This window comes from Meles meles, chromosome 4, assembly GCF_922984935.1.
Source record: "Meles meles chromosome 4, mMelMel3.1 paternal haplotype, whole genome shotgun sequence".
Classification (NCBI taxonomy): Eukaryota; Metazoa; Chordata; class Mammalia; order Carnivora; family Mustelidae; genus Meles; species Meles meles.
Genome location: NC_060069.1, coordinates 155,864,406 through 155,885,532, shown reverse-complemented (window position 1 = coordinate 155,885,532; position 21,127 = coordinate 155,864,406). Strand labels below are relative to the sequence as shown.

The 21,127-nt window shown below is 48.5% G+C and overlaps 1 protein-coding gene across 5 annotated transcripts in view; it reads right to left on the bottom strand.

Moving 5' to 3' along the window:
• DOP1B (DOP1 leucine zipper like protein B) overlaps positions 1 to 21,127 on the bottom strand; it is a 103,313-nt gene that overhangs the window by 48,109 nt on the left and 34,077 nt on the right. For 4 of the 5 annotated variants that reach the window (XR_006818001.1, XM_046001951.1, XM_046001949.1 and 1 more), the window contains exons 4-13: positions 20,913 to 21,083; positions 15,028 to 15,217; positions 12,116 to 12,214; positions 11,666 to 11,789; positions 9,860 to 9,969; positions 9,485 to 9,599; positions 5,969 to 6,089; positions 4,120 to 4,239; positions 2,442 to 2,544; positions 1,390 to 1,581 (exon numbers count right to left, since the gene is read on the bottom strand). Coding sequence is in view for 4 of the 5 variants with exons in the window: in XM_046001951.1 (XP_045857907.1) it covers positions 1,390 to 1,581; positions 2,442 to 2,544; positions 4,120 to 4,239; positions 5,969 to 6,089; positions 9,485 to 9,599; positions 9,860 to 9,969; positions 11,666 to 11,789; positions 12,116 to 12,214; positions 15,028 to 15,217; positions 20,913 to 21,083 (1,345 nt within the window). In the remaining variant the exon portion in view is untranslated. Of the gene's footprint in view, positions 1 to 1,389; positions 1,582 to 2,441; positions 2,545 to 4,119; positions 4,240 to 5,968; positions 6,090 to 9,484; positions 9,600 to 9,859; positions 9,970 to 11,665; positions 11,790 to 12,115; positions 12,215 to 15,027; positions 15,218 to 20,730; positions 20,820 to 20,912; positions 21,084 to 21,127 lie in introns of those variants that run through there. The other variant, XM_046001952.1, reaches the window with a different exon arrangement.

Here is a 21,127-nt window from a genome sequence, read left to right as displayed (position 1 = left end):
TCAAGGGCCGAGGTTTCAAATCTTTAAGCAAAGTAGAAAATAAAAATAACCCGAAGACTGCAGGCCCCCAGCTCTTGACTGGTTACCGTCTTCTGGGAGGACCGTTCGGCAGGATCCATGCCAATTTAGAAGGAGCATGTATCTTCCCAGTTTAAAAGGAAATGGGTTTGACTGCAACCCGCAGAGAGGGACTGACCCTTCAGAGAAACCTGCAACCACGACCCAGCTGTGCAAGGAAGCTTAGCACAGCGCTGCCTGTAACACTGAAAAACCAGAAATCACCTAAATGCTCCTGAAAGCCACACCTAGACTATCGCACAGAAGTCACCCAAGAGTAAGAAGCTTCTACATAAACCAGTACGGAATGAGGTCCCTAGAACACTGAGAATCAGAGCAAGTCAGAGGACAGTGTATGTTATGGGTTGAACTGTGTCCCCCTCAAAAGATGAATCGGGGGGCGCCTGGGTGGCTCAGTGGGTTAAAGCCTCTGCCTTCGGCTCAGGTCATGATCCCAGGGTTCTGGGATCGAGCCCCGCATCGGGCTCTCTGCTCTGCAGACAGCCTGCTTCCTCCTCTCTCTCTCTCTCTGCCTGCCTCTCTGCCTACTTGTAGTCTCTGTCTGTCAAGTAAATAAATAAAATCTTTAAAAAAAAAAAAAAAAAAAAAGATGAATCGGTCCTACCCCCGGTACATGGAAATGTGACCTTATCTGGAAACAGGCGCTGTGCAGATGGTCAAGTTAAAATGAGCTCATTAGCGCGGGCCCCAATCCAACATGACCCATGTCCTGACAAAAAGGAAATCTGCACACAGGGCAGGGACGAAGACAGAGCAGGATGCCAAGTCTACAGCAGGGGGACCCCAAAACCTGCCAGCACCACCAGAAGCTGGGACAGAGGGTGGAGCCGACTCCCCCCATCCCTCCCCAGAGAAAACCATCCCCGCCCACACGTGGGCTCAGACTTCTGACCGCCAGAACCAGAAGGCAGTTAACTCCCTCCCGTTTAAGTTCCTCGGTCAGTGGTACTTTGTTACTGCAGTAAATGAGTATTTCACTTATGTGTCTAAAAAGACACCGACACCACACAAATACACACACAAATACACACACACACACACACACACACACACACACACAGCAAGGTCTGGACAGTGAGCAGAATCAAACCAGTACCTGCAGGGGGACTGACAGGGGTGGACAAAGGAAGAGGGGTGGCCAGCTTCCACGCTAAAAGCTTCTGGGAAGCGTTTGAGGATTCTAGAAGCATATTTTAGGTAATACCTTTACATCCTCTGGTCTTTACCTCTACCCTAGCCCACCCTAATTACTTCCCACTCCCAGGAAGTAAGCCAAGCCCAGAGAACCATGTCTGCTCCCCAGGGCTGTACCGTGCTTCCACTCGTCGGCTCCATGTCCAGATAGGAAGGTGGCATCTGGACCTTGCTGAGCACTTTGAAACACGTCTTCAAGGCTTGGGTGAGCTCGGGTAAGCTCAACGCCTCCATCTCCTCGGCCAGAGGCTGCACCAGGCAGGCCAGCACCTGAGGGAGGTACTGGGTTTGCACTTCAGAGTAAAGTTCCTGTGGAAAACAGACACGGGTTTAACTACAGGTTCCCAATTTCTGGTCAGGAAAAAAAAATGGCGCCTTAAAAAGTCCATTTTTAAAAAGATTTTATTTATTTATGAGATATAAGATAGAGAGCGAGTGGGGAGGGTGGGGGTGAGCAGAGGAACAAGCAGACTCCCACTGAGCAGGGAGCCCGATGCGGGGCTCCATCCCAGGGCCCTGGGATCATGACCTGAGCCAAAGTCAGACGCTCAACCGACTGAGTCACCCAGACGCCCCTTAAGTGTCTTAACCCTTCTTAATAGAAAATCATTGCCAGGTTTATTTCTATATTAAGGAAATTAGTTTCCTTTGAGAAAATTAGCCAACGGCACAGTTTTACATAGAAATACTTTTACTCCCACTCCTGAAGAACCAAGGTGCAGGGTGATGCCAGGTCGTCTCCTGGACAAAACTTCGGCTCAAGCCACTTACAACTGGCTCAAAGTTATAACCTCTTTTATTTTTTTATGTATTTATTTATTTGACATGGAGAGATCACGAGTAGGCAGAGAGGCAGGCAGAGAGAGAGGGGGAAGCAGGCTCCCCGCTGAGCAGAGAGCCCGATGCGGGGCTCAATCCCAGGATCCCGGGATCATGACCTGAACCGAAGGCAGAGGCTTAACACACTGAGATCCTATAACCTCTTTTAAATAAGACATAAAAAGCACAGGAGATTACATTCAGCTACATCTTCCATGCCAAAACACACACTGCACGTATGCATGCGTGCACCCACTTTTCAGGAAGGTGAGGCTTATCAGGCCAACGAACTAACGAGACTGTGAACAACAGCAAACACAGAGCCACCTCTTCTCGGCAAGGGGCCTTACCAAGGGGATAACGTCCAGGAGGAACACCAAGAGGGTGCAGAGTTCTGACACCGTCGGGGGAGGGCTGATGCTTTTCCCAACAGGAAAAGTCCGCTTAGCTGGTCTACACAAGTCACAGGAAAGAAAACCAAATCAATTTTTTTCCCTTTAAAAACTTCACACATTTCTTACGATGTGCAAGCAAGTCACTCTATTTCAAACATAATGAAAGGCAGCTCTGTCATTCTAGTAAGTAAGCTCTAGTGACTAAAACTATCAGACACAGAGTGTCAGTCTGTGCCTTGAATTTGCTTGTCTCCAAAACAGGTTCACTCAGACCTGAACGTCACCGTTTCAGATGAGGGTGGATCCAGGCCCAGGTGGGAGGCCACACCCAGCGGATCTGGAGCTCCAGCAAGAGGAGTAATGCTAGGTGCCCCCCACCCCAAAACCATGTTCCAAGGGCAGTCTGGGTAGCAACATTGTATTCCTTGGGAAAAAAAAACAAACCTGAAAAACAATGGCCAAGTGTATAATTTCAATAATGTGTGTGTGTGTGTGTGTGTGTGTGTGTGTGTGTGTGTGTGTGTGTGTCTGGCATTATTTCTTATTCTTTCTTACATTTGAAATTTTTTGTAGTTGATTTTTCTTTTCTTTCCTTTCTTTTTTTTTCTTAAAGACAGCACACCTTTGTAATTCTGCAATGGAAACAGGCTGACCAAAATATACGCCAGCTTCAGTTTAACATGGCCCTGCTGCTGCCCCTGGGTCCAGCTACAGGTAACTGATTCATCACAGACTTGAATGTCCACCGGGCCCCGGCTCTAGAGGACACAGAGGGGCACAGTGGGGAGCAGCTGGGAGGTCAGGCATTCCTGGGTTGCCGCCTCGGCTGGCTGCTAATTCCTGTGCAATGCCACACGAGGGGCCTCCTGTCCCTGGGCTCTGACTTTCTTATGTGATCCAAGTGTCTGCTTCTCTTTGGGGTGTCCTGAGGAGCTAATGAGTATACCTGGAAGGCTTTCAGGCCAGAGGAGAGCCTACAGCAAACAAGGAAAACTTCTATTGAGTTGCCAGGTAGGGAAAGAAAAGTGACAGCAAGGAAGTCTACCCGTGTGACGCAGGACAAGACAGGGTCTGAGAGATGACACTATTCCCCCCGCTGTGGGGAGAGGGGCCTGGGATAGGCTGAAAGGGAAGCATGCGGTTCCCCAGAGCGCGCCACGGTCCACGACGGCGAGGTGGTGCAAGTCACTGACCAGATGAAGGGTGATATAAAGCTGCTCACGGCAGCTTAAGACCTTAATGCTTTTACCTGACCAGTGATACAAAAATTTCAGTAAGAATTTAAGAAGACTAATGATTTTAAAACCACGCACTGTAGTCACAGAACCACAGATCTCAACCCCTTTAAACAAACGAGCTTCCGGGAACACTGCGTGCAGATGTACTTGGTCAATGTAACGAGAAAATGCAGGTTTTCTCAACTTAGAATTAATAAATAAGGAAGTTCCAGAATTATGGGGCACAGAGTACCTGAGCCTTCTTAACGGCAATGTTTTTTTTTATTCTACTACAATTTTAAGAGAATTCTTTCCCATCATGTGCTCAGCAGAGACCACCCAACCTGAGCCACATTAACAGCTATGAAACCACAAAAGCCTCCAAAACATTCCATAATCCCAAACTGGATACTTACCTAAAGCAGTCCTCAAAACACCTGGTCATATAGTCCCAGAGAAAGTCTGTGCTAAGGGACGTGATCAGCAAATTCACTGTTTTAACAATCTCAGAGGCATTTCTGTTTTCTTTTATTGCACTGTAAAGGAAGGCAGATGCTCATGAATGCATCTACGAGAAGCCGTCTATCATGAGAACACCATGTCTGAAAAACTATAAGTCGTTTACTTACTTCTAGAGAGACAGACAAATTCCATTAAAGGTAAAAATGTTACTGGCCTGATATAGGAAAGAGTTTGCATAACACTATCCTAAACAATATTTATACTGTATAAACAATATTTACACTGAGGCATTCTCTTAGGAATAAGTATAAGAGTTACTGTGAAAAGAATCTGGTAAAGGAAAGCAGTTTTAGTCCATCTGTGAGGCCGTAGATACCTTGCTGGTGAAATAACATGGCACACCCGTTTGGTCAGTCAGGGTTTATTTAAACAAGTATAAATCCTTACTGAGGAACCTAAGGCAAAATTACACTCCACTGCAGAAGACAGGAGAGCTACCCACAACTTGCATTAAAAAAAAATAGGCAACTAAATAGCTAACGTAATTCCATCTTCGTATATTATTTAGAGAGAGAGAGCGCAAGCCAGTGTGCATGCACGAGCTGGGGGAGGGGCAGAGGGAGAGGATCTCAAGCAGACACCCTGCTGAGGGTGGAGCCTGACACCGGGCTTGACCCCATGACCTTGAGACCATGACCTGAGCCAAAATCAAGAGTTGGACACTTAACCGACCCAGCCACCCAGGCAGTCCTGTAATTCCATCTTTAAAATAAAAGATACGCAGCTATATATTAATGTACGCATTCAAAGTCTGGAAAGAAATGAAAATGTTTCATGTGTTTCTCTCAAGGGCAGTGGGATTGTGGGTGATATCTTTTTTCTTGATACCTTCAAATATCGGTATGTTTCACAAATGGCATGTATTACTTTCACATTCAGAAGAATAATAATTCTAGGAGAAAAGAACAAACATTCTAGGAGAAAAAAAGCAAACACTCAGCACTCTGGGTACATTTACAATTGAGAAGCCAGAGAAATCTTCAAATAGATTTATATTTTCAATATACCCAATGCCAATTCAGGCAGAAGGAAATTACATCAAGGATAAAGTAAAAAGGAGGAGACTGTCTTGTCTTAAAAGGAACAAAAACAAGGGCACCCAGGTGGCTCAGTCAGTTGAGTGCCTTTGGCTCAGGTCATGATCCCAGGTCCTGGGATTGAGTCCCGTGTGGGGCTCCCTCCTCCATGGGGAGCTTGCTTTTTCCTCAACCCTTTCTCCCCACCCCACCACCAGTCTAATAACTAAAATCTTTAAAAAAAAAAAAGAACAAGAACAAAACCCAGGGTTGAGAGAAAACCACATGCTCCAAGATAAAACCCCTGCCAGGTCCTGAACCGCACATGCTCTGCCTTCGGGGTCCTATGTCGTCGGGGAGCCCCTGGCTGGGTGTCCCCTCTGCCGCTGGACCCTGGCTCCACCTCCCAATCTTCTTTGCCGCCGCCTCCCCCGCATGGGGACACCAGATCCAGCTGCCTTTCAACGGCTTGTGCACCTGCCAGTAAACAGGGTCTGTACAGCACCAGGCTGGGCAGAGACTAGCTCACGTGCCTATGACGCCGGCCAACAGGAAACAGGCCATTCGTGGTGATGGACTCAAGAGCATCGGTTATCTTCATGGCTGGTGTGGTCCCTTGCGTGCCTGTGTTCTCTAGCCCCAACAATTTCTAATAAACAGCAGGGAAATGAGACTCATGCCATAAGGGAGGGGGGAAGAAGCGTGAAGCTGGGGCCCAAACCCATACCTTATTAGCGAGTTTCCGCTCTGGGTATAACTAAGTTTAAGATCGGAGCCGAGTGCATCTCCACAGTAAGAATAAAAGGCCCGGATGACTTCGAGAAACAAATCCCCAACCACTCGAGGCCCTGCAGTTAAAACGAAAACGGTCAGGGAAAGATGAACAATCCATGTTTACATCAGTAAATGACACGCGTTAAAAAGAGAGCACATAACTGCACACACAATTTTATTGTCTAAAATGCTCAGAAACTTCAGTTTGGCAACGACAGCTTTAGCTGGGGAATACCATCCGTGAAAATGGCCAATACTTTTGTAGTGCTTACCACGTGCTGGACACTGTTCTAAGCATTTTCATCGGCTAAACCTTATTTACTCCTTACAATAGCCGTAAGACCAGGTACTGCGCTGCTGCTCTGATGACAGGTAAGGGACAGGCACCGAGAGGCAAAGGAACTCATCCAAGCCAGACTCTGTCTGGGGGAGCCCGGATGTACGCTCAGGGTGTGTCAGTGTGCACAAACTGCTTGGCCAGAGATGCTCTCAGCATAAATACCAATGAGTAGGACCACTTTTCTATTTTACATTCTTTTAAAATTTTTTTTACATTTTTATTTATTTTTTTAAAGATTTATTTTGGAGAGAGTGCGAGTGAGCACAGGGGTGGGAAGGGCAGAGAGAGAGAGAGAGAAACCCAAGCAGACTCCAGGCCGAGAGTGAGCCCACTGCAGGGCTCAATCTCATGACCCTGGGATTGCAACCTGAGCCAAAACTGAGAGTCAGACACTTAACCAACTGCCCTGGTACCCCTATTTTATTTTATTTTTTAAAGTAATTTTTATTTAAAAAATTTAAATTTAATTTTAAACTAGATAAAATTTTTATTTATTTTATTTTTTTAAGTAATCTCTACACCTAGCCTGGGGCTCAAACTCATGACCCTGAGATTAGGAGTCACATGCCCCACCGACTAAGCCAGTCAGGTACTCCTCCAAAATCTTTTAATCATGAGCTGGTATCCCACAAAAGAAATGCCACCACTCCTGAAAAGCTTACTAAATGGCACAAAAGAATGGAACCAGCTGCAGGTTAGGGAAGCATTCCTGCCGATCAGGCAGGTGGAAGGCGGCTAGACATTTCTGCTGCGTACGTAGCAGCAGCCAGGCAGGGAAGGGAGTGACCTCTCACCCATGTGTACAAGGGAGGAAAACTGGATCGATTCAGAGGAAATGAAAGCTCTAGTCAACATATCTGTGTTGTCGATCCGTTCTTTTATGCTTCTTTTTCACAAAAACAGAGGATGTGCCTCTGAGAAAACTTTTTTCACCAAAAGCCCGCATATATTTTATCTACGGTGTAAAGATGCTGAATGCGTTTTACAAATGCAGTCAAGTTTGTTGCCATGACTGAAGGAGACAATGAGGCAGCAGGGACACCTGGTAGCAAAGGCCGCCCTGCCCCTTCAGCTCTCCTCCTGTATAACCCACTCCTCTGCCTCCCAAGTGTGTCTTCCCCGGGACAATAAAAGAAAAAGACGGGAAAATCAGACTGCTGGATTGGGCAGAAGGCTGCCATTCATCCCCTTCTGGAAACGCCGACCTGGAGCCCAAGATGGCAGCAACATTTCACTTGGCTCACCGAGGGTCAAGGTCGAGACATACAACCTCCAGCCTCCAAAATGTGGTTACGTTTTTTCTTTGGTTATTTCCCCAAGTTATGCAGGAAGCTCCCAATACACTTACAAAGCTCACTTCATCTTTTAGCGGAAATCATGATTTCTCCTGAGCTGCAGTCACTCCACACAAAGACGTAGAGCCATCGCCGGTGGACTGAGGTAGCAGAGGAGGGGAGGGACAGGGGGAAGGGCACAGGGCAGGCTCAGGGGCACTTAAGGCCAGAGCTTGGAGGGACAAATGCTTCATGCTTTGAGTCTGGCCAAGAGTAGCTAGAGCTGTACATGTCACGGGACACAAGGTCATCCGTGTTACATGACCGAGCGTCTCGGGTGTGGTGGGTCTGCGTGCAGTCAGGTAAGCAGCTGTGTCCTGTCAGAGAGCTTGGGCTCTAGAGTCAAACAGACCGCATTTTAATCTCAGCTCCCAGGCAGCCTCTGGCAAATCACTTACTCTTGCTCAACCTCAGTCTTTCCATCTGTAAGATGGGAATAGTGAGAAAACCCACTTCAGGGTTGTTGGAGGCAAGGAGGTACAAAGGGAGTTGTAAATGATGTATACAAATCACGTCACACACACAAAAATGCTTGAAAAATGTCAGCTGTTATGATTAACCACAGTAAAAACACATGGGGACCTCAGAGTCTCCCTTCCATACAACTTGACTGGATGCCTTTTTATCCCCTTGCATCCCTAGAGCCTAGCATCACCCCTGCCACGCAGCAAATGCTCCATGCCTGTCCCTGAATGGTCTCCAAACTCCACCCCAAGAGCAGAGGGAGAAGGGACCTCAGTAAAGCCCTCGATTCTTGTTCTCTGCAAACAGCTACCAGGCAGTGTGCAAATCCTGAGCACTCAGACGACACCATCAAACTTGAAATCTCAGGGCTCCTGGGTGGCTCAGTCAGTCAAGCATCTGCCTTCAGCTCATCCCAGGGTCCTGGGATCGAGCCCCATGTCTGTTTCTCCTTTTCCCTCTGCCCCTCCCCACACCTGTGCTCTCTTGCTCTCTCAAATAAAATCTTTAAAAACAAACAATAATAAAAAAACCCTTGAAATCCCATGGAGAAGATGGAGACTATATTATGGTGTTCAAGTGACTGGATATTAAGACCTTTTTTTTTTTTAAAGATTTTATTTATTTGACAGAGAGAAAGCACATGAGCATGAGCAGGAGGGAGGAGCAAGGAAAGAGGGAGAAGCAGGCTCCCCGCTAAGCAGGGAGTCCGCTGTGGGGCTCGATCCTAGGCCCGGGGATCATGAGTTGAGCGGAAGGCAGACGCCTACCTGACTGAGCCACCCAGGCACCTTGGATATTAAGATCTTACTGTGAATGGATATCAGAGCAATTTCTATTCTTTAAGCAAGGGAGAGAAGGTCATTTTTTCAGCTGAGGCTTACAGGACCACAGTGTGTATCAGGGACCCTTTAGGAACCGGAGTCTAGTTCAGCTCTGTTCATCTGGCAGAGGGAACAGCCCAAGGCCCACATGGCAGAAGTGCCTGCCCCAGGTCACAAGGCAAAAAGAGGGAGGTGGGTCTCCTACTCCCTTGAAAATAAAATCAAAGCTCACTTGAAGCCTGATATTTGACAGAAGGAACATTCTCGCGAAGTCAGTACAGTATGAGCTCTGTACGCGCACACCAAGATGTGTACAGTAGGAGCTCAAAGGATTTTTCTAACAAAAGTGCTCACGTTATTGTGCAAACCTCGTAAGTGGTGCCTAGATATGGCAACTGAACACATAACCGGGCTGATTCAAGGTTTGGAAGCTCTGATGGAATTACATTCAAAATAATGCGCTGATGTGCCTCACACAGGCAATACACATCGGGCTCAACGCACATTACCTATTTCCGGCTTGTCGAGCAGACTGACGAGGACTCGGAACGGCTTCAGGTACGCGTGGTGACGTTCCTCTACGTCGGCGTCTGAGAACTTCTGGTGCAGTATTTCAGCTAGACCCTGTTTTGGTTTGTTTTTAAAACCACAGGTCAGGATATTATACACAGCACAGTTTGACATTACTGATTGTTCTACTTGTAAAAACTCTGGGATAGAGAGAAAATCAGTCACACGGGACGGAATGAGCAGAGAGAAGGTTTCCCCACCGTGGATCCAGGACATGCCCCATGTCTGCTTTGAGGTCCTGCCCATCAATTCACAGAGGAATCATGATCAGGAATGTTCTGACGGGGATCTACTTTCCAGAAAGGCTCCTTTACCTCAACTAAAAGATCCTTGGAATATCTTTCAAAAAAATACGAGGACTGGTCTTCGTAAGAATTTGAGAGTTCAGATTCTGGCACGATGGTATTTCCTTTAATATCTGAACCTATAAAAGAACAAGGATCATGAGCTGTTAACAAGATCTACAATTTTAAAGTACATAATCCTGTGCAAAGGTCTCATGCTCCAGCATTTTTAAAAATAGAATTCCTCCAACAGAAGACCAAATTCCAATCTGGCAAGACTAAGCCACATTTTCTTCTTTTGAGAAAAATATGGGGTTACTAAGGACTCCACTTCAACAGGCATCAATTTAGTTTGTCCCGAGAATTCACCCTTGGTGTCTTTGATTGTCTGACTACAAGGATCTAAAGGAATAGGGATCAGTTTTTAAAACCAGTGTCTGTATGACAGACAGTATGTGAAACCAGGCTGTTCTCACATATATGCCCTTATTTTGAGCTTTGGGTAAGTCTGTAGGTCTTTGGGGCAAGGGAGGGCAACTCATGGTATAAGAAGAGAGCATGGGCTCTGAGGCAGAGGCTAATAGGTCAGACTCAGCACTGGACTTGGATCCTGGGTCCTCTCTATACACAGCAAGTCAAGGTCAACTAGGACAGAGCTGATCATTTAGCAATATCATCCTTTTGCTAAAAATGCTTAAAGAGCCTGTAAATATTCTTCTTGAAATCCTTCATAAACGTCTATGCAATGGGTTCTGAAAGTTCTTGTAACTAGGGAGAAAAGAGGAAAGGAAGGGTGCGGAGAACTTTCTGACTCTGGTGTGAGAAGACCACCATGTTGAGGGTTATAAAAGCAGTGAAGCAGAAAATTTTTTAGGGCAGTAAGACTACTTTGCATGGATGCTGTCATGGTGGAACACGTCCTCACACACCTGTCTACACCCACAGAAAGCACACCAGCAAGAGTGAGCCCTGATGGAAACCAGAGAGTCCGGGTGATGACGTGCCAGCGCTGGTTCATCGGACTATGACAAGTGTGCCACCCTGGTGGGGGGAGGGGGAACCTGGGGAAGGCTGGGAACTCTCTGTACCTTCCTATTTCAATGTGAACCTAAAACTGCTCTTAAAAAAGAAAAAAAGCTATGGAGTCTTTTCGTGGTCGCTTTGTATACCACTTTTGCTCAGGAACATAAACGTGGGAATTTATAAAATTCAGAAAGTACTCGCCTCCTAGCCCTGTGGTTTCCTGGACTCTTGTCCCTATGAGGCCTTCCAACCAACAGTCAGGGACTCTTTTCCTACAAGTTCATGGGCTGTCCGCAGAAACAGAAGCCTGGGTTCTTAAGCTCTCCCCTAAGTTATCCCAATGTCTTCCGAAGCTTAATGTCAATGCCACAGACATTCCCATCCAGGCCAAACCTTCTTTTACACAAAATCTGTAACATTTGTGGGTCTTCTCTCACACCCCCAAGCCCATGAGACTTCTTTATAGCAGCAGAGTAAGGCTTAGCTACATTTTGTGTGTGTGTGTGTGTGTGTGTGCGTGTGTGTGTGTGTGTGTGTGGTTATTTCAAGCTTCTTAAAATGGAATTCAATATTCAATATTCAATAGATATCCCACTTACTTACGTACCTGTTTTTAAGTATAATACCTGTAACATAACCAAAGCTACAGCGTAGGCAAAACTCAGCTGACCAGGCCCTATTCAGTCAGCGTGTTATCTTTCCATATCTTATGATTCAGAAATGTTATCAGCAAGATTGAAACTTGTTCCAAAAATCAGCATTAAAAGTTTTCACACCAACTTTGACTTTCCCTTATTGGACACTTCTCAGTACCTAGTAACCAGGCATAAAGTCTTCTGTTCAGAGACATGTCTCTCCTCAGTAGGGTCTGGGTGGCCGCTGACAGGACCTGCACGAGGTCTGATCTGAGCAGGGGAATGGCTCTCTCACTGGAGTCCTGTTGGAGGACAGAGAACACTTACCACAAAGGGATTATGGAGCAGAGTACTGGCTTTCGGACGAGGGGTTCCCCCTTACCAGTCTACAAAGCTTTATCTTAAAAAGAAAGTTCTCAAAAGGAGTTGGTTCTTTGCAATGCCCACGGCCAGAAGCCATGCAGTTTTTGCTACGGAAACATCCTCCTCACAAAAAAGGAACAATGACTGAAAAGTTGTTTTGGCTGAAAGCAAACGGTGATCACAAAGTGGCTCTGAGGTCCAACCCGCCTGCCCCATGTCCTCAGGAAACACCAGTGACTTCCCCGGAAGAACACAGACGACTTACCAGACAGGTATAAAACGGAAAGAAGAACAGAACAATTTCCAGGTTATTTCTTTGCACCAGGACATTGGAGTCCAACAGTGAGGCACACAGAGACTTTACCTGTAAACGATAAGACAGCATGAACTTTTCACTCCCCATTCAGTAGCACTGGGTGGGCTACTGCTTACAGTCACCGAAACGAGAGTGACTTCTACTGGGAACCTTGAAACCGCTGTGTGAAGTCAGGAACTGAACAGTCAGGTGTAAATGTGGGAAATGCGGGTTCCAGCCCTAGACCCTGGGGGGCAACGTGTGCTGGAGGAAGTCATGGCCAAGACGTGACCTGGCTGACCTGTGGAGCTGGCGGTGCCTCAACTCCTCCCAGGTCCTGGAATGTGCACTCTGCTTGCGTTGCCCGCTCCTCAGGTTCCCGAGGGACACGGCCTTGCGACAGAGATGTGGTGTTGAGAACTCCTGCGCGGTATATGTTACTGAGCCCGGTCAAGGTGGCTATGTAGACTTTCAAGATTTGGCAGGTGGGTGCTGAATTGTATGGACGCTTTCTGGGATTTGTCCTGCATAACCAGCCACCCTGACCTGCACATACACAGGTAGATTAAGAAATGTGTTTGAGACTCACGCCACTTAGGTGACCTCGGGATCCTGGTTAGTGGGCATCAGCTGGCCTCCCAGTCAGAACTGGCCCTTCTGGTCTGGAAGCCAAGAGCTATGAAATTTGCTTTGCCTCCCCTCCTGCTCCAGGCCGGGGCGGTCCCTCGGAAAGGAATCCGGGAGGGGAGGCAAACACACCTAGCCCAGGCTCTGTGAAGATGTACAGACATGATAACATAGGAATGCAGCTTGCTCCAAACTGCACGTAGGGGAGTAACTGTTTAACTTCAGACCCCATCGTAGGCCCTATAAATCCTGCCCTATGGGGATGGTCAGTTGGAAGTCCCAGCTGAGGGGAGGAAGCTCTGCCCAGGCCTCTCCACCGGGACTCCGGCCTGGCTGTCTCCACAGGCCTTCCTAGCTAGCGAGGCCGGCTGTCGTAAGGACCCAATTTGGTGGAACTCTGTCTTATTCTCCTTTACTGGTTACTACTGCCTTCACCTGTGCACAGATTTCCCTTTTCTTCTTCTGTTTCAATTAAATTTTTATAGTATCAGTAAAATGTTTTTCTCCTCCAAAATTGAGAGTACGGCTGCTGTGACTCTTTAACAGACGAGGCGCTCTACTGGACTTGTGGCCACCCAAGACAAGCCTCTCTGGTTCTCTCGCTTATTCAACTGGCGCCCAGGGATCTGGAGCGGCCGGCCTCTCTCTCTGGCCTCTCCTTGCCTGCCACATGCATGGCCAGTGATACCCAGAAGCCCCCAAGGAGGCTGTAAACGGACAGTGTGACACCAGAGAGTCGGTGAGCTGTGGGCCTCGCATGTTCCAGCTGAGACCTGGAGAGACTTGGACCAGAGGGTGAGGTTCCAAGACCTCACCTTCCATGATCCTAGAAAGGAATGTCTTTCAGTTCCAAAAGGAACTTCTGGCTAACCTGAAACTCCGAAGACATTCTGTTAAACGGATTGCAAAACAATTCAGTACATATTTTGTGTCTTTTGCAAGTACAGAGACACAGGATACAGAAGGGCCGTAAGAAAAAATGCTCATAAAAAGCTATGAGAATTCTGAAGAGGGGAGAGGAAGATCTTTGAACTGGGGAAGACAACAAAACTCTGTGAGAATGCTGAGCTAGAAGGACAGGGAAGATGTGTGTGGAGATGGTGGAGAAGGAATGGGGGGGTTAGTGCAAGGAGCAAGGTGGCCTCACAGACCTTCAGGCCAGGCTCGGCAGTCCATTCAGGAGGGCAAAAGGCCTGAAGGGAGGGCAACGCATGGGGGGTGGGGGGGTTGGGAGTGGACTTAAAATAGAGGGTGGTTGGGTTATAGACATCGGGGAGGGTGTGTGCTATGGTGAGGGCTATGGAAATGTGTAAGCCTGATGACTCACAGACCTGTACCCCTGGGGCAAACAGTACCTTATATGTTAATAGAAATAATTTGAAAAAAATACTCTCAAGTTTGGATTTTACGTGTAGGCAAGAGGAATCCAGATACTTTTCAAGCACAGTGTAGATATGAGCGAAGCTTTGCTTTAGCAAAGCAAGGAGCTAAGAGTGATTAAAAAAAAAAAAAAAAGGCGCCTGATGGGCAGAGGACAGGTTGGGGAGGAGCCCATGGGAAGATCATGGCAAAGCCCAAGCGAGCATCTGAAACTGAAGGAAGAAAGGCAGTGAAAACGGAGAGACACAAGCTGTTACGTTTTACCACTAGGTGGCGACAGACTGCAGGCCATCAGACACACAGGATGTCAGCTTGGGGGGAAGAGAAGATCTAGCAGGGTCATGAGAAGACGCGGCCTTGCCAGGGAAGCAAGCAGCCCTCCAAAGGCCTGAGGATGGACACCGGAAGGGCCCTGACAATCTAGACTTGAGAGAGGAGAGGAGAGGACGACAGCTGGAGCAGGACTGAGAGACAGTGACCGGAGGAGCAGGGAGCGAGATAAGCAGACAGTGGGCTGTGTGACAAAGGCCACAGAGGAAGCAAAGTTCTAGCTAAAGCAGCAGACTCTGTGAGGCCCCTGGGGCACGGCTTACAGCTAAGCCTCCTGGCGGGGCCTCCAGAAGGGCCCTCTTTAGGGGCAAACCTGTATCTGTATACGTAAGTTGTTAATGCACACGTGAAAAACCAACACCCCAGTCCGGGGTTTATCCTGCGTACGGACGCCTCCTCGCCTTGCTCGGCAGCAGAGTGCACATACTCTGTCTGAAGCCTGGAACACCTCTGTTTCCCTGCTGCTCTCCACTGATGCCCCTCTGCAGCCCCAGCTGACAGCCTGTCCACGAGGAAGCTGGCCCCGTGAGGAGCAAAGCACCCACCGTGAGCTGGTAATCCGTCCCCAGCATGTACTTCTGCTCCTTGCCCGGCGAGTCCCTGCTGATGTGGCCCACCACAAAGAGCGAGGCGGGGAGGCGGATGGCCGGGCTCACCAGGACGCTCCCCCAAAGGGCAGCGTAAAACACCTCTTTGCCGACCACCAGGGACAGCCTCAGGAGCAGAGCGTCTGTTCTGTGGACAAGAGATACAGACTGTAAGGACTTGGTCCCAGCAGCCACCGCTCGCTCGGCTCTCCCCCTGCCCTGAAACCCCATTTCCTCATCATTCTGAGCGGCTGCCTTCTCTCGCCTTTCTGTTCTGTCCACCTGCCGGCAGTCACTGAAACGGAGTTTGCTAAAACAAACATGGCCCTGAGAGGTTCGGCTTTGCAGCCCACGGGAAACATCTGGACGGTCTTGTCACTGCAGCACAGAGATCCATCCCTCTCCACAGCCTTGCTGGGGCTCTGCAGGGCTCGGAGGAGGGGATGCCCCAAGAGGTTGGTGCAAATGACTGGAGATGTAGGTGATAATAAATTTCCCCCCACCTGAGCACAGCCAGGGACATGTGACTTCACAAACACTAGGCACAAAATTGGCCTGGGCCTCCCACTCCACGCAAATTCCATAAAGCCTGTCACTCTGCCCACAGCACGCCCCTATGTTGACTTCCGCTCTGGGAAGTTCTGCTGATGCCTGATGTTTCTTTGTCCCTTATCTCCATCTGGGTCTCTCTCCCCTGACAGGCCATCAGCAACTTCACCTCCATCCCTTAAGAGAAGCAGCATCATCAGCAGGTCCGGGTTTGTTTTTCCACAGATACTGACCAAGGCCAGCCAACCCCTCCCGCAACCCTGCCCCGGGCTCCGTGGCCTGTGTGCAGCTGACCAGAGCACCTTCCCTGTCAACAAGGAAAATGGCTTTGCCAGGCCAATGATAGCACCTGTCAGTAAAACAGCAGAGGCAAACTCCCACAAGGGGCTTTCACTGAATGAGTGGACGAACTCAATTCCAAAAGAATTCCATCCCTCCCGTCTCCTATCTGCAAGGAAGACACACAAACATCACAGAAGGAATAGGCCAGTGTGATGCAGTGGGCTACCCAGGTTCCTGGAGTAAGGCCTCTGTCGTCCAAATCCTGTGTCTGCTTCCTGGCAGTGGTCCTTAGGACGAGTTTACTGTGTGCATGTTAGCTGTTGGCTGTGAGATACAGAAGTGAGGGGAAGACGATCTGAGCCGGACCAGAGGGTCTCGTGTAAAACTCCACACAGGCAAACGGAGTCAGTTGCTTGGGCCCCACCGCCTGCCATGACCACCGGGTCTGCACCGTCTGCTGATGCGTCCTTAGTCCAGATGACTGGGGACACGCAGCTGGTGTGCAAAAACACTGTGAAGTGAATGCTACCCTTTCCCTTTTATTATGACTCAAATCGTCTCCGGCTTACTTTTCAATTATCGGTTCAGGGTATACAAAGATTTTTCATACAAAAAAAAAATTGTCTACTATCATATTTTCTTAAAAGATTGATTTATTTTTATTTTTTTAAAATTTTTGCCAGAGAGAGCACAAGCAGGGGGACAGAGGGAGAAGCAGGCTCCCTGCTGAGCAAGGAGCCCAATGGGGGACTTGATCCTAAGACCCTGGGGTCATGACCTGAGCTGAAGGCAGCCACTTAACCAGCGGAGCCACCCAGGCGTCCCAAGATTTGTTTATCAGAGAGAGAGCATGTGTGCACACATGTGAAGAGGGAGGGGCAGAGGGAGAGAGAGAGAGAACCTCAAGCAGACTCCCCACTGAGCATGGAGCCCAATGCAGGGCTCAAACTCATGATCCTGAGATCATGACCTGAGTTGAAATCGAGTCAGGGGCGCCTGGGTGGCTCAGTGGGTTAAGCCGCTGCCTTCGGCTCAGGTCATGATCTCAGGGTCCTGGGATTGAGCCCCACATCGGGCTCTCTGCTCAGCAGGGAGCCTGCTTCTCTCTCTCTCTCTCTCTCTCTCTCTCTGCCTACTTGTGATTTCTCTCTCTGCCAAATAAATGAATAAAATCTTAAAAAAAAAAAAAAAAAGAAATCAAGAGTCAGGCACTTAACCGACTAAACCACCCAGGCGCCCCTACCTTTTTACATTAACAGCCAATTTCGTCCTCTTAAAACTAGTCTAAACTTTTTTGTCTCATAAAATACTTGAATTTTACTGTGCAGATGATGCACAGTATTATCTTTATAGAAAAAAACACAAAACTGAAGAGGCATGAGTAACAGCCAAGTGTTTAGGAAACACACACAGAAGGGTTTAGTGGCTAAAGATACCTACTGATCTCTTACTGAGGCTGAGCAAACAAATACAGCTTATCGCACCCAGCTCCCGGAAACAGCAGAGGTGTAGAAGGTGGAGCCTATGGGTCACTGTCCCCGGGGCAGACAGGACGTCCCGGGCTAGGCAGATTCCTACAGAAGGAGATTAACTGAGAAGGCCCCCGGGAGTGCTTCCCTCTCTCCAGGATCCCTCTCAAGGGAAGACTGATGCTTAGATAAAACCCACTGCAAACACTACAATGTACGCACTAATACCACGTCTCCCTTTGCTCAGAACAGTGTATTCCCAAAGTCAGTTCCATGCAACACTGGCCACGAGCTGTTCCACAGACAAGAAATCAGAGAAAAGCCACTTCAGCTATCCCTTCTTCAATATTCAGAGAGCACCGGCTAGTTTTCTTTATTAAAAAAATGCAGCTTAAGTCTCATTTTACCCTAAAAAAAAATTAACAGATATTAAAAGCCTGAATGATGCTGTGGTTCACAAAAGGGCAATTATGATGAGACTTGGCTATGACGAGCACAGTGGAGAGCAAGATAACTGGGATGAGTCGAGTAACTATTAAATAAGAATTACTCTTACCATTTCAGATGTGAAGCTCCAAGATTCCAAAATTAGCAGAGCCCAGGACTCGAATCTTTTCTATTCAGAATCAACCAGCAACCTCCAAACCCCTCCTGTTTCCATCCCTCCTGCCCCACCCCAGCTGGCTGCTCATGCCTCCTGCGAACACCAGCTTCCTCAGACACCAACACGCTCTCCTCTAGTCAACAGACAGCAAGTGACACGGACCGCTTGCCATGAACCCAACTTTGGCCCTGCAGCCACTCGCCTAGTGGACAGTCCTGGAAAGCCAAACTGTCACTGAACAAAGAGCTAAAACAGAGCTTTGGGCATGAGCATCCAAATGAGCTCAACACGGACAACAGCATCCTGTCCCACCACAGGTCAGGTCCATGCCCAGAGGGGCAAAAAAATTCTAGAACCAGCAGAGCTCATCATGCTGTCTGGAATCAACCAAAAGAAAGGTCAATAAATAGGTTTCTAGGTGCCTGCGTGGCTCAGTCAGTTAAGCATGTGACTCTTGATTTCGCCTCAGGTCATGATCTCAGGGTCCTGGGATCCAGGCCTACACTGGGCTCCGTGCTCAGCCAGCGTCGTCTGCTTGAGATTCTCTCTCCCTCTGCCCCTCCCCCTGCTCCCCTGAACGTGAGTGTGCTCTCTCTCTCTAAAATAAATCATCTTGAAGATACATATATATGTTTCAACTACTATTTAATTCAGGTTTTCTAAACCCGGACACGATGGACTTGGAAGCCAGATAAGACTTCATCGTAGGGAAAATCACGTCGCTGCAGGGAATCTTAGTGCTAGATGCCAGCGGCGCCCTTTCTACCCCCTGGTAACAGCCAAAAGAAAGATGCTGAATGTCCCTGGGGGACACAGATTATCCCAGCTGAGAATCGCTGACTCACACTTTTGCTTGCTTACAGACCTCTGGGAATAGTCAAATCCTCAGGAGAGGATTTGGTACTTTATGGTACTTTCTCCCCCACTACTCCTGCTTTGTCAGTGCAGCAAACCACAGCTGTGAAGCGACTTCAAGGGCACTTTAAAGACGACAGTCTGGCCAGGAGTAGTCTGCAGGCACACAAGGGTTAGAAAGCCAGGGTGAAGCATGAGTCCTAACACTGGCCAGAGTTTCCGTTCTTAGGGTTCACGGACACACACAAGCCAGGAACAACTCCAGGAACCTGTGAGTCACTGGGCCTAACTCAGTCCTCTGCGTTTGCCGCCAGTGGGGACATCAGGTCCCTCCCTTTGCCCCGCTCTTTCCTATCCTACACACAGTTTGCTGGGGGTGTCTGCCTTTGCTCCTGAGCAGTCAGGGGAAGAAAGAGTTTGGACTTCTCTCAAACTAACATGGATACAGAGACCAAAGACTCTGGAGCAGTCATCCCAGTTACTGTGCCCATACACACGCACTCAGAGATTCTAGAACCCTCGACCAGCATCCACCTCCGAGAGCTGATAATGAATGGCTTTGGGGCACTGCAGACACGGGGCCTGCTTCTCTCTCATGGCTCCATCTACTTGGTGATTCATGCAGCTCTACTCAGCTCTACTCAGCTCTTGGTTCAATGTCAAGGAATCTCACCAAAAAAAAAATCCAAGTGAAGCAACTTTAGCAACTGTTCCATCGAACCCTCATTGATCAACTAAGAGAACGCACAAAAACACCCCAACTATTTACACTCCTCTGGCATGATTCATTCTTACCAGTTAAAAAAAAACTGCAATACATTTTGGGAACTGATGTGTTCATCTGTCAGATGATGGAAAAAACATTCATATACACACATACACCGATCTGTCTGGGAACCAGGATTGGGCCAGAACTTCTAGAAAGAGGCTGGGACTAGAAGTCAAAAGACAGATCTGGTAAGGGTCCTCTCGCTGACTGCTACATGACCTTCCCTTCATTCCCTCCGCACACCTACCAGTCCTGCGTGCGGCCATAGGCTTATAACAGCAGGGAGACAGACTGCCTCCCGAGGAGGTGCACCCTACCAACCCGACCCACTTCAGAGGTGGACCCTTCACTGGGAAGTGGGAAGCCACAACATGCTTTATGTGAAAGCCTGAAACGTTTGAAGTACAAATTTTTGGTTAGGTTTGTCAAATTCTACTCTAAGTGCTCATGACTTAAACGTACCTGTGGTCACTAGCCACGATCCCTCAAACCACTCTAATTATTTGACTTCTCTGAATTTAGGGGAGAACTGCAAACAGGCCTCGGATTGATTCTTCCATTTCACCCCAGCACCCCCCCCACTCCCCCAGTCACAGCCGACACGGCAGACCAAGGCGGTGTGGCTGGGACCTCTGGAGTGGTGTCATCAGACGGAAACTTCTGTAAGCACGGAGGTTTCTGAACCTCCCGGTCAGGCTGCACATGGGTTCTTAAAGCAGGTCCTAGTAACAGAGGGGAATCACAGCAATCACTCTGAATGGTTAATAAGATAGGAGGGAGCTCTTACGTGATAACTCCCCAGAGAAACAGGATACTGTGTATACCCAGCAGTCAGAATGGAATTATGCTTTCTTCTGCTCCTAAGCATGACCAAAAGTTACCACTGCATGAACCTTTATGTGTGTGGGCTTTACAAATTCCCAAGTACCGCTGAAATTCGTCAAGCTACTCTGCTCAGCATCGCCTCTGCAAGCCCCAGCCATCAGCGAAGCGTGGCTCTGCCTTGACTGAGAAGCAGCCTCGTGTGATGGGAAGAAGGAAGACTTTTTGGAATCTGACCCATGTGGCTTAGGATCCCAGCTCTGCCGCTCACTGATCACCCGACTCTGGGAAACCTTCTCACTTTCTCTCACCTGTGACTGGAGGCAATTCCCAGGAGGACACAGTATTTGGTCAAGCGGGGACCAGCACAGCAATGTCAAGCATCAAGCCGACTTCTGCACCTTTCCCTGTTGCGCGGACCTCTGTGCCTCCTTCCCTGCTTCTCCCAAAGCGGCAGCATCACACGCAAGCCGCAGAGCCGGATGAGACCCACCTGTCGTAGATCTCGGAGCCCTCCTCTAGGCCGGGCAGCAGGCCCACAATGAAGGCCTGGAGACTGGGCAGGAGCAGCTTCTGCAGCGGGAGAAAGTATTTCTCATACAGGCCGAGTAGCACAGGCCTCACCGACATGGCCGCGTTTGCCAGAAGAGGAAACAACCCACAGCTTTGGGAAAGAAGAGAGAGGAGGGGTAAATGAGACACGGAATC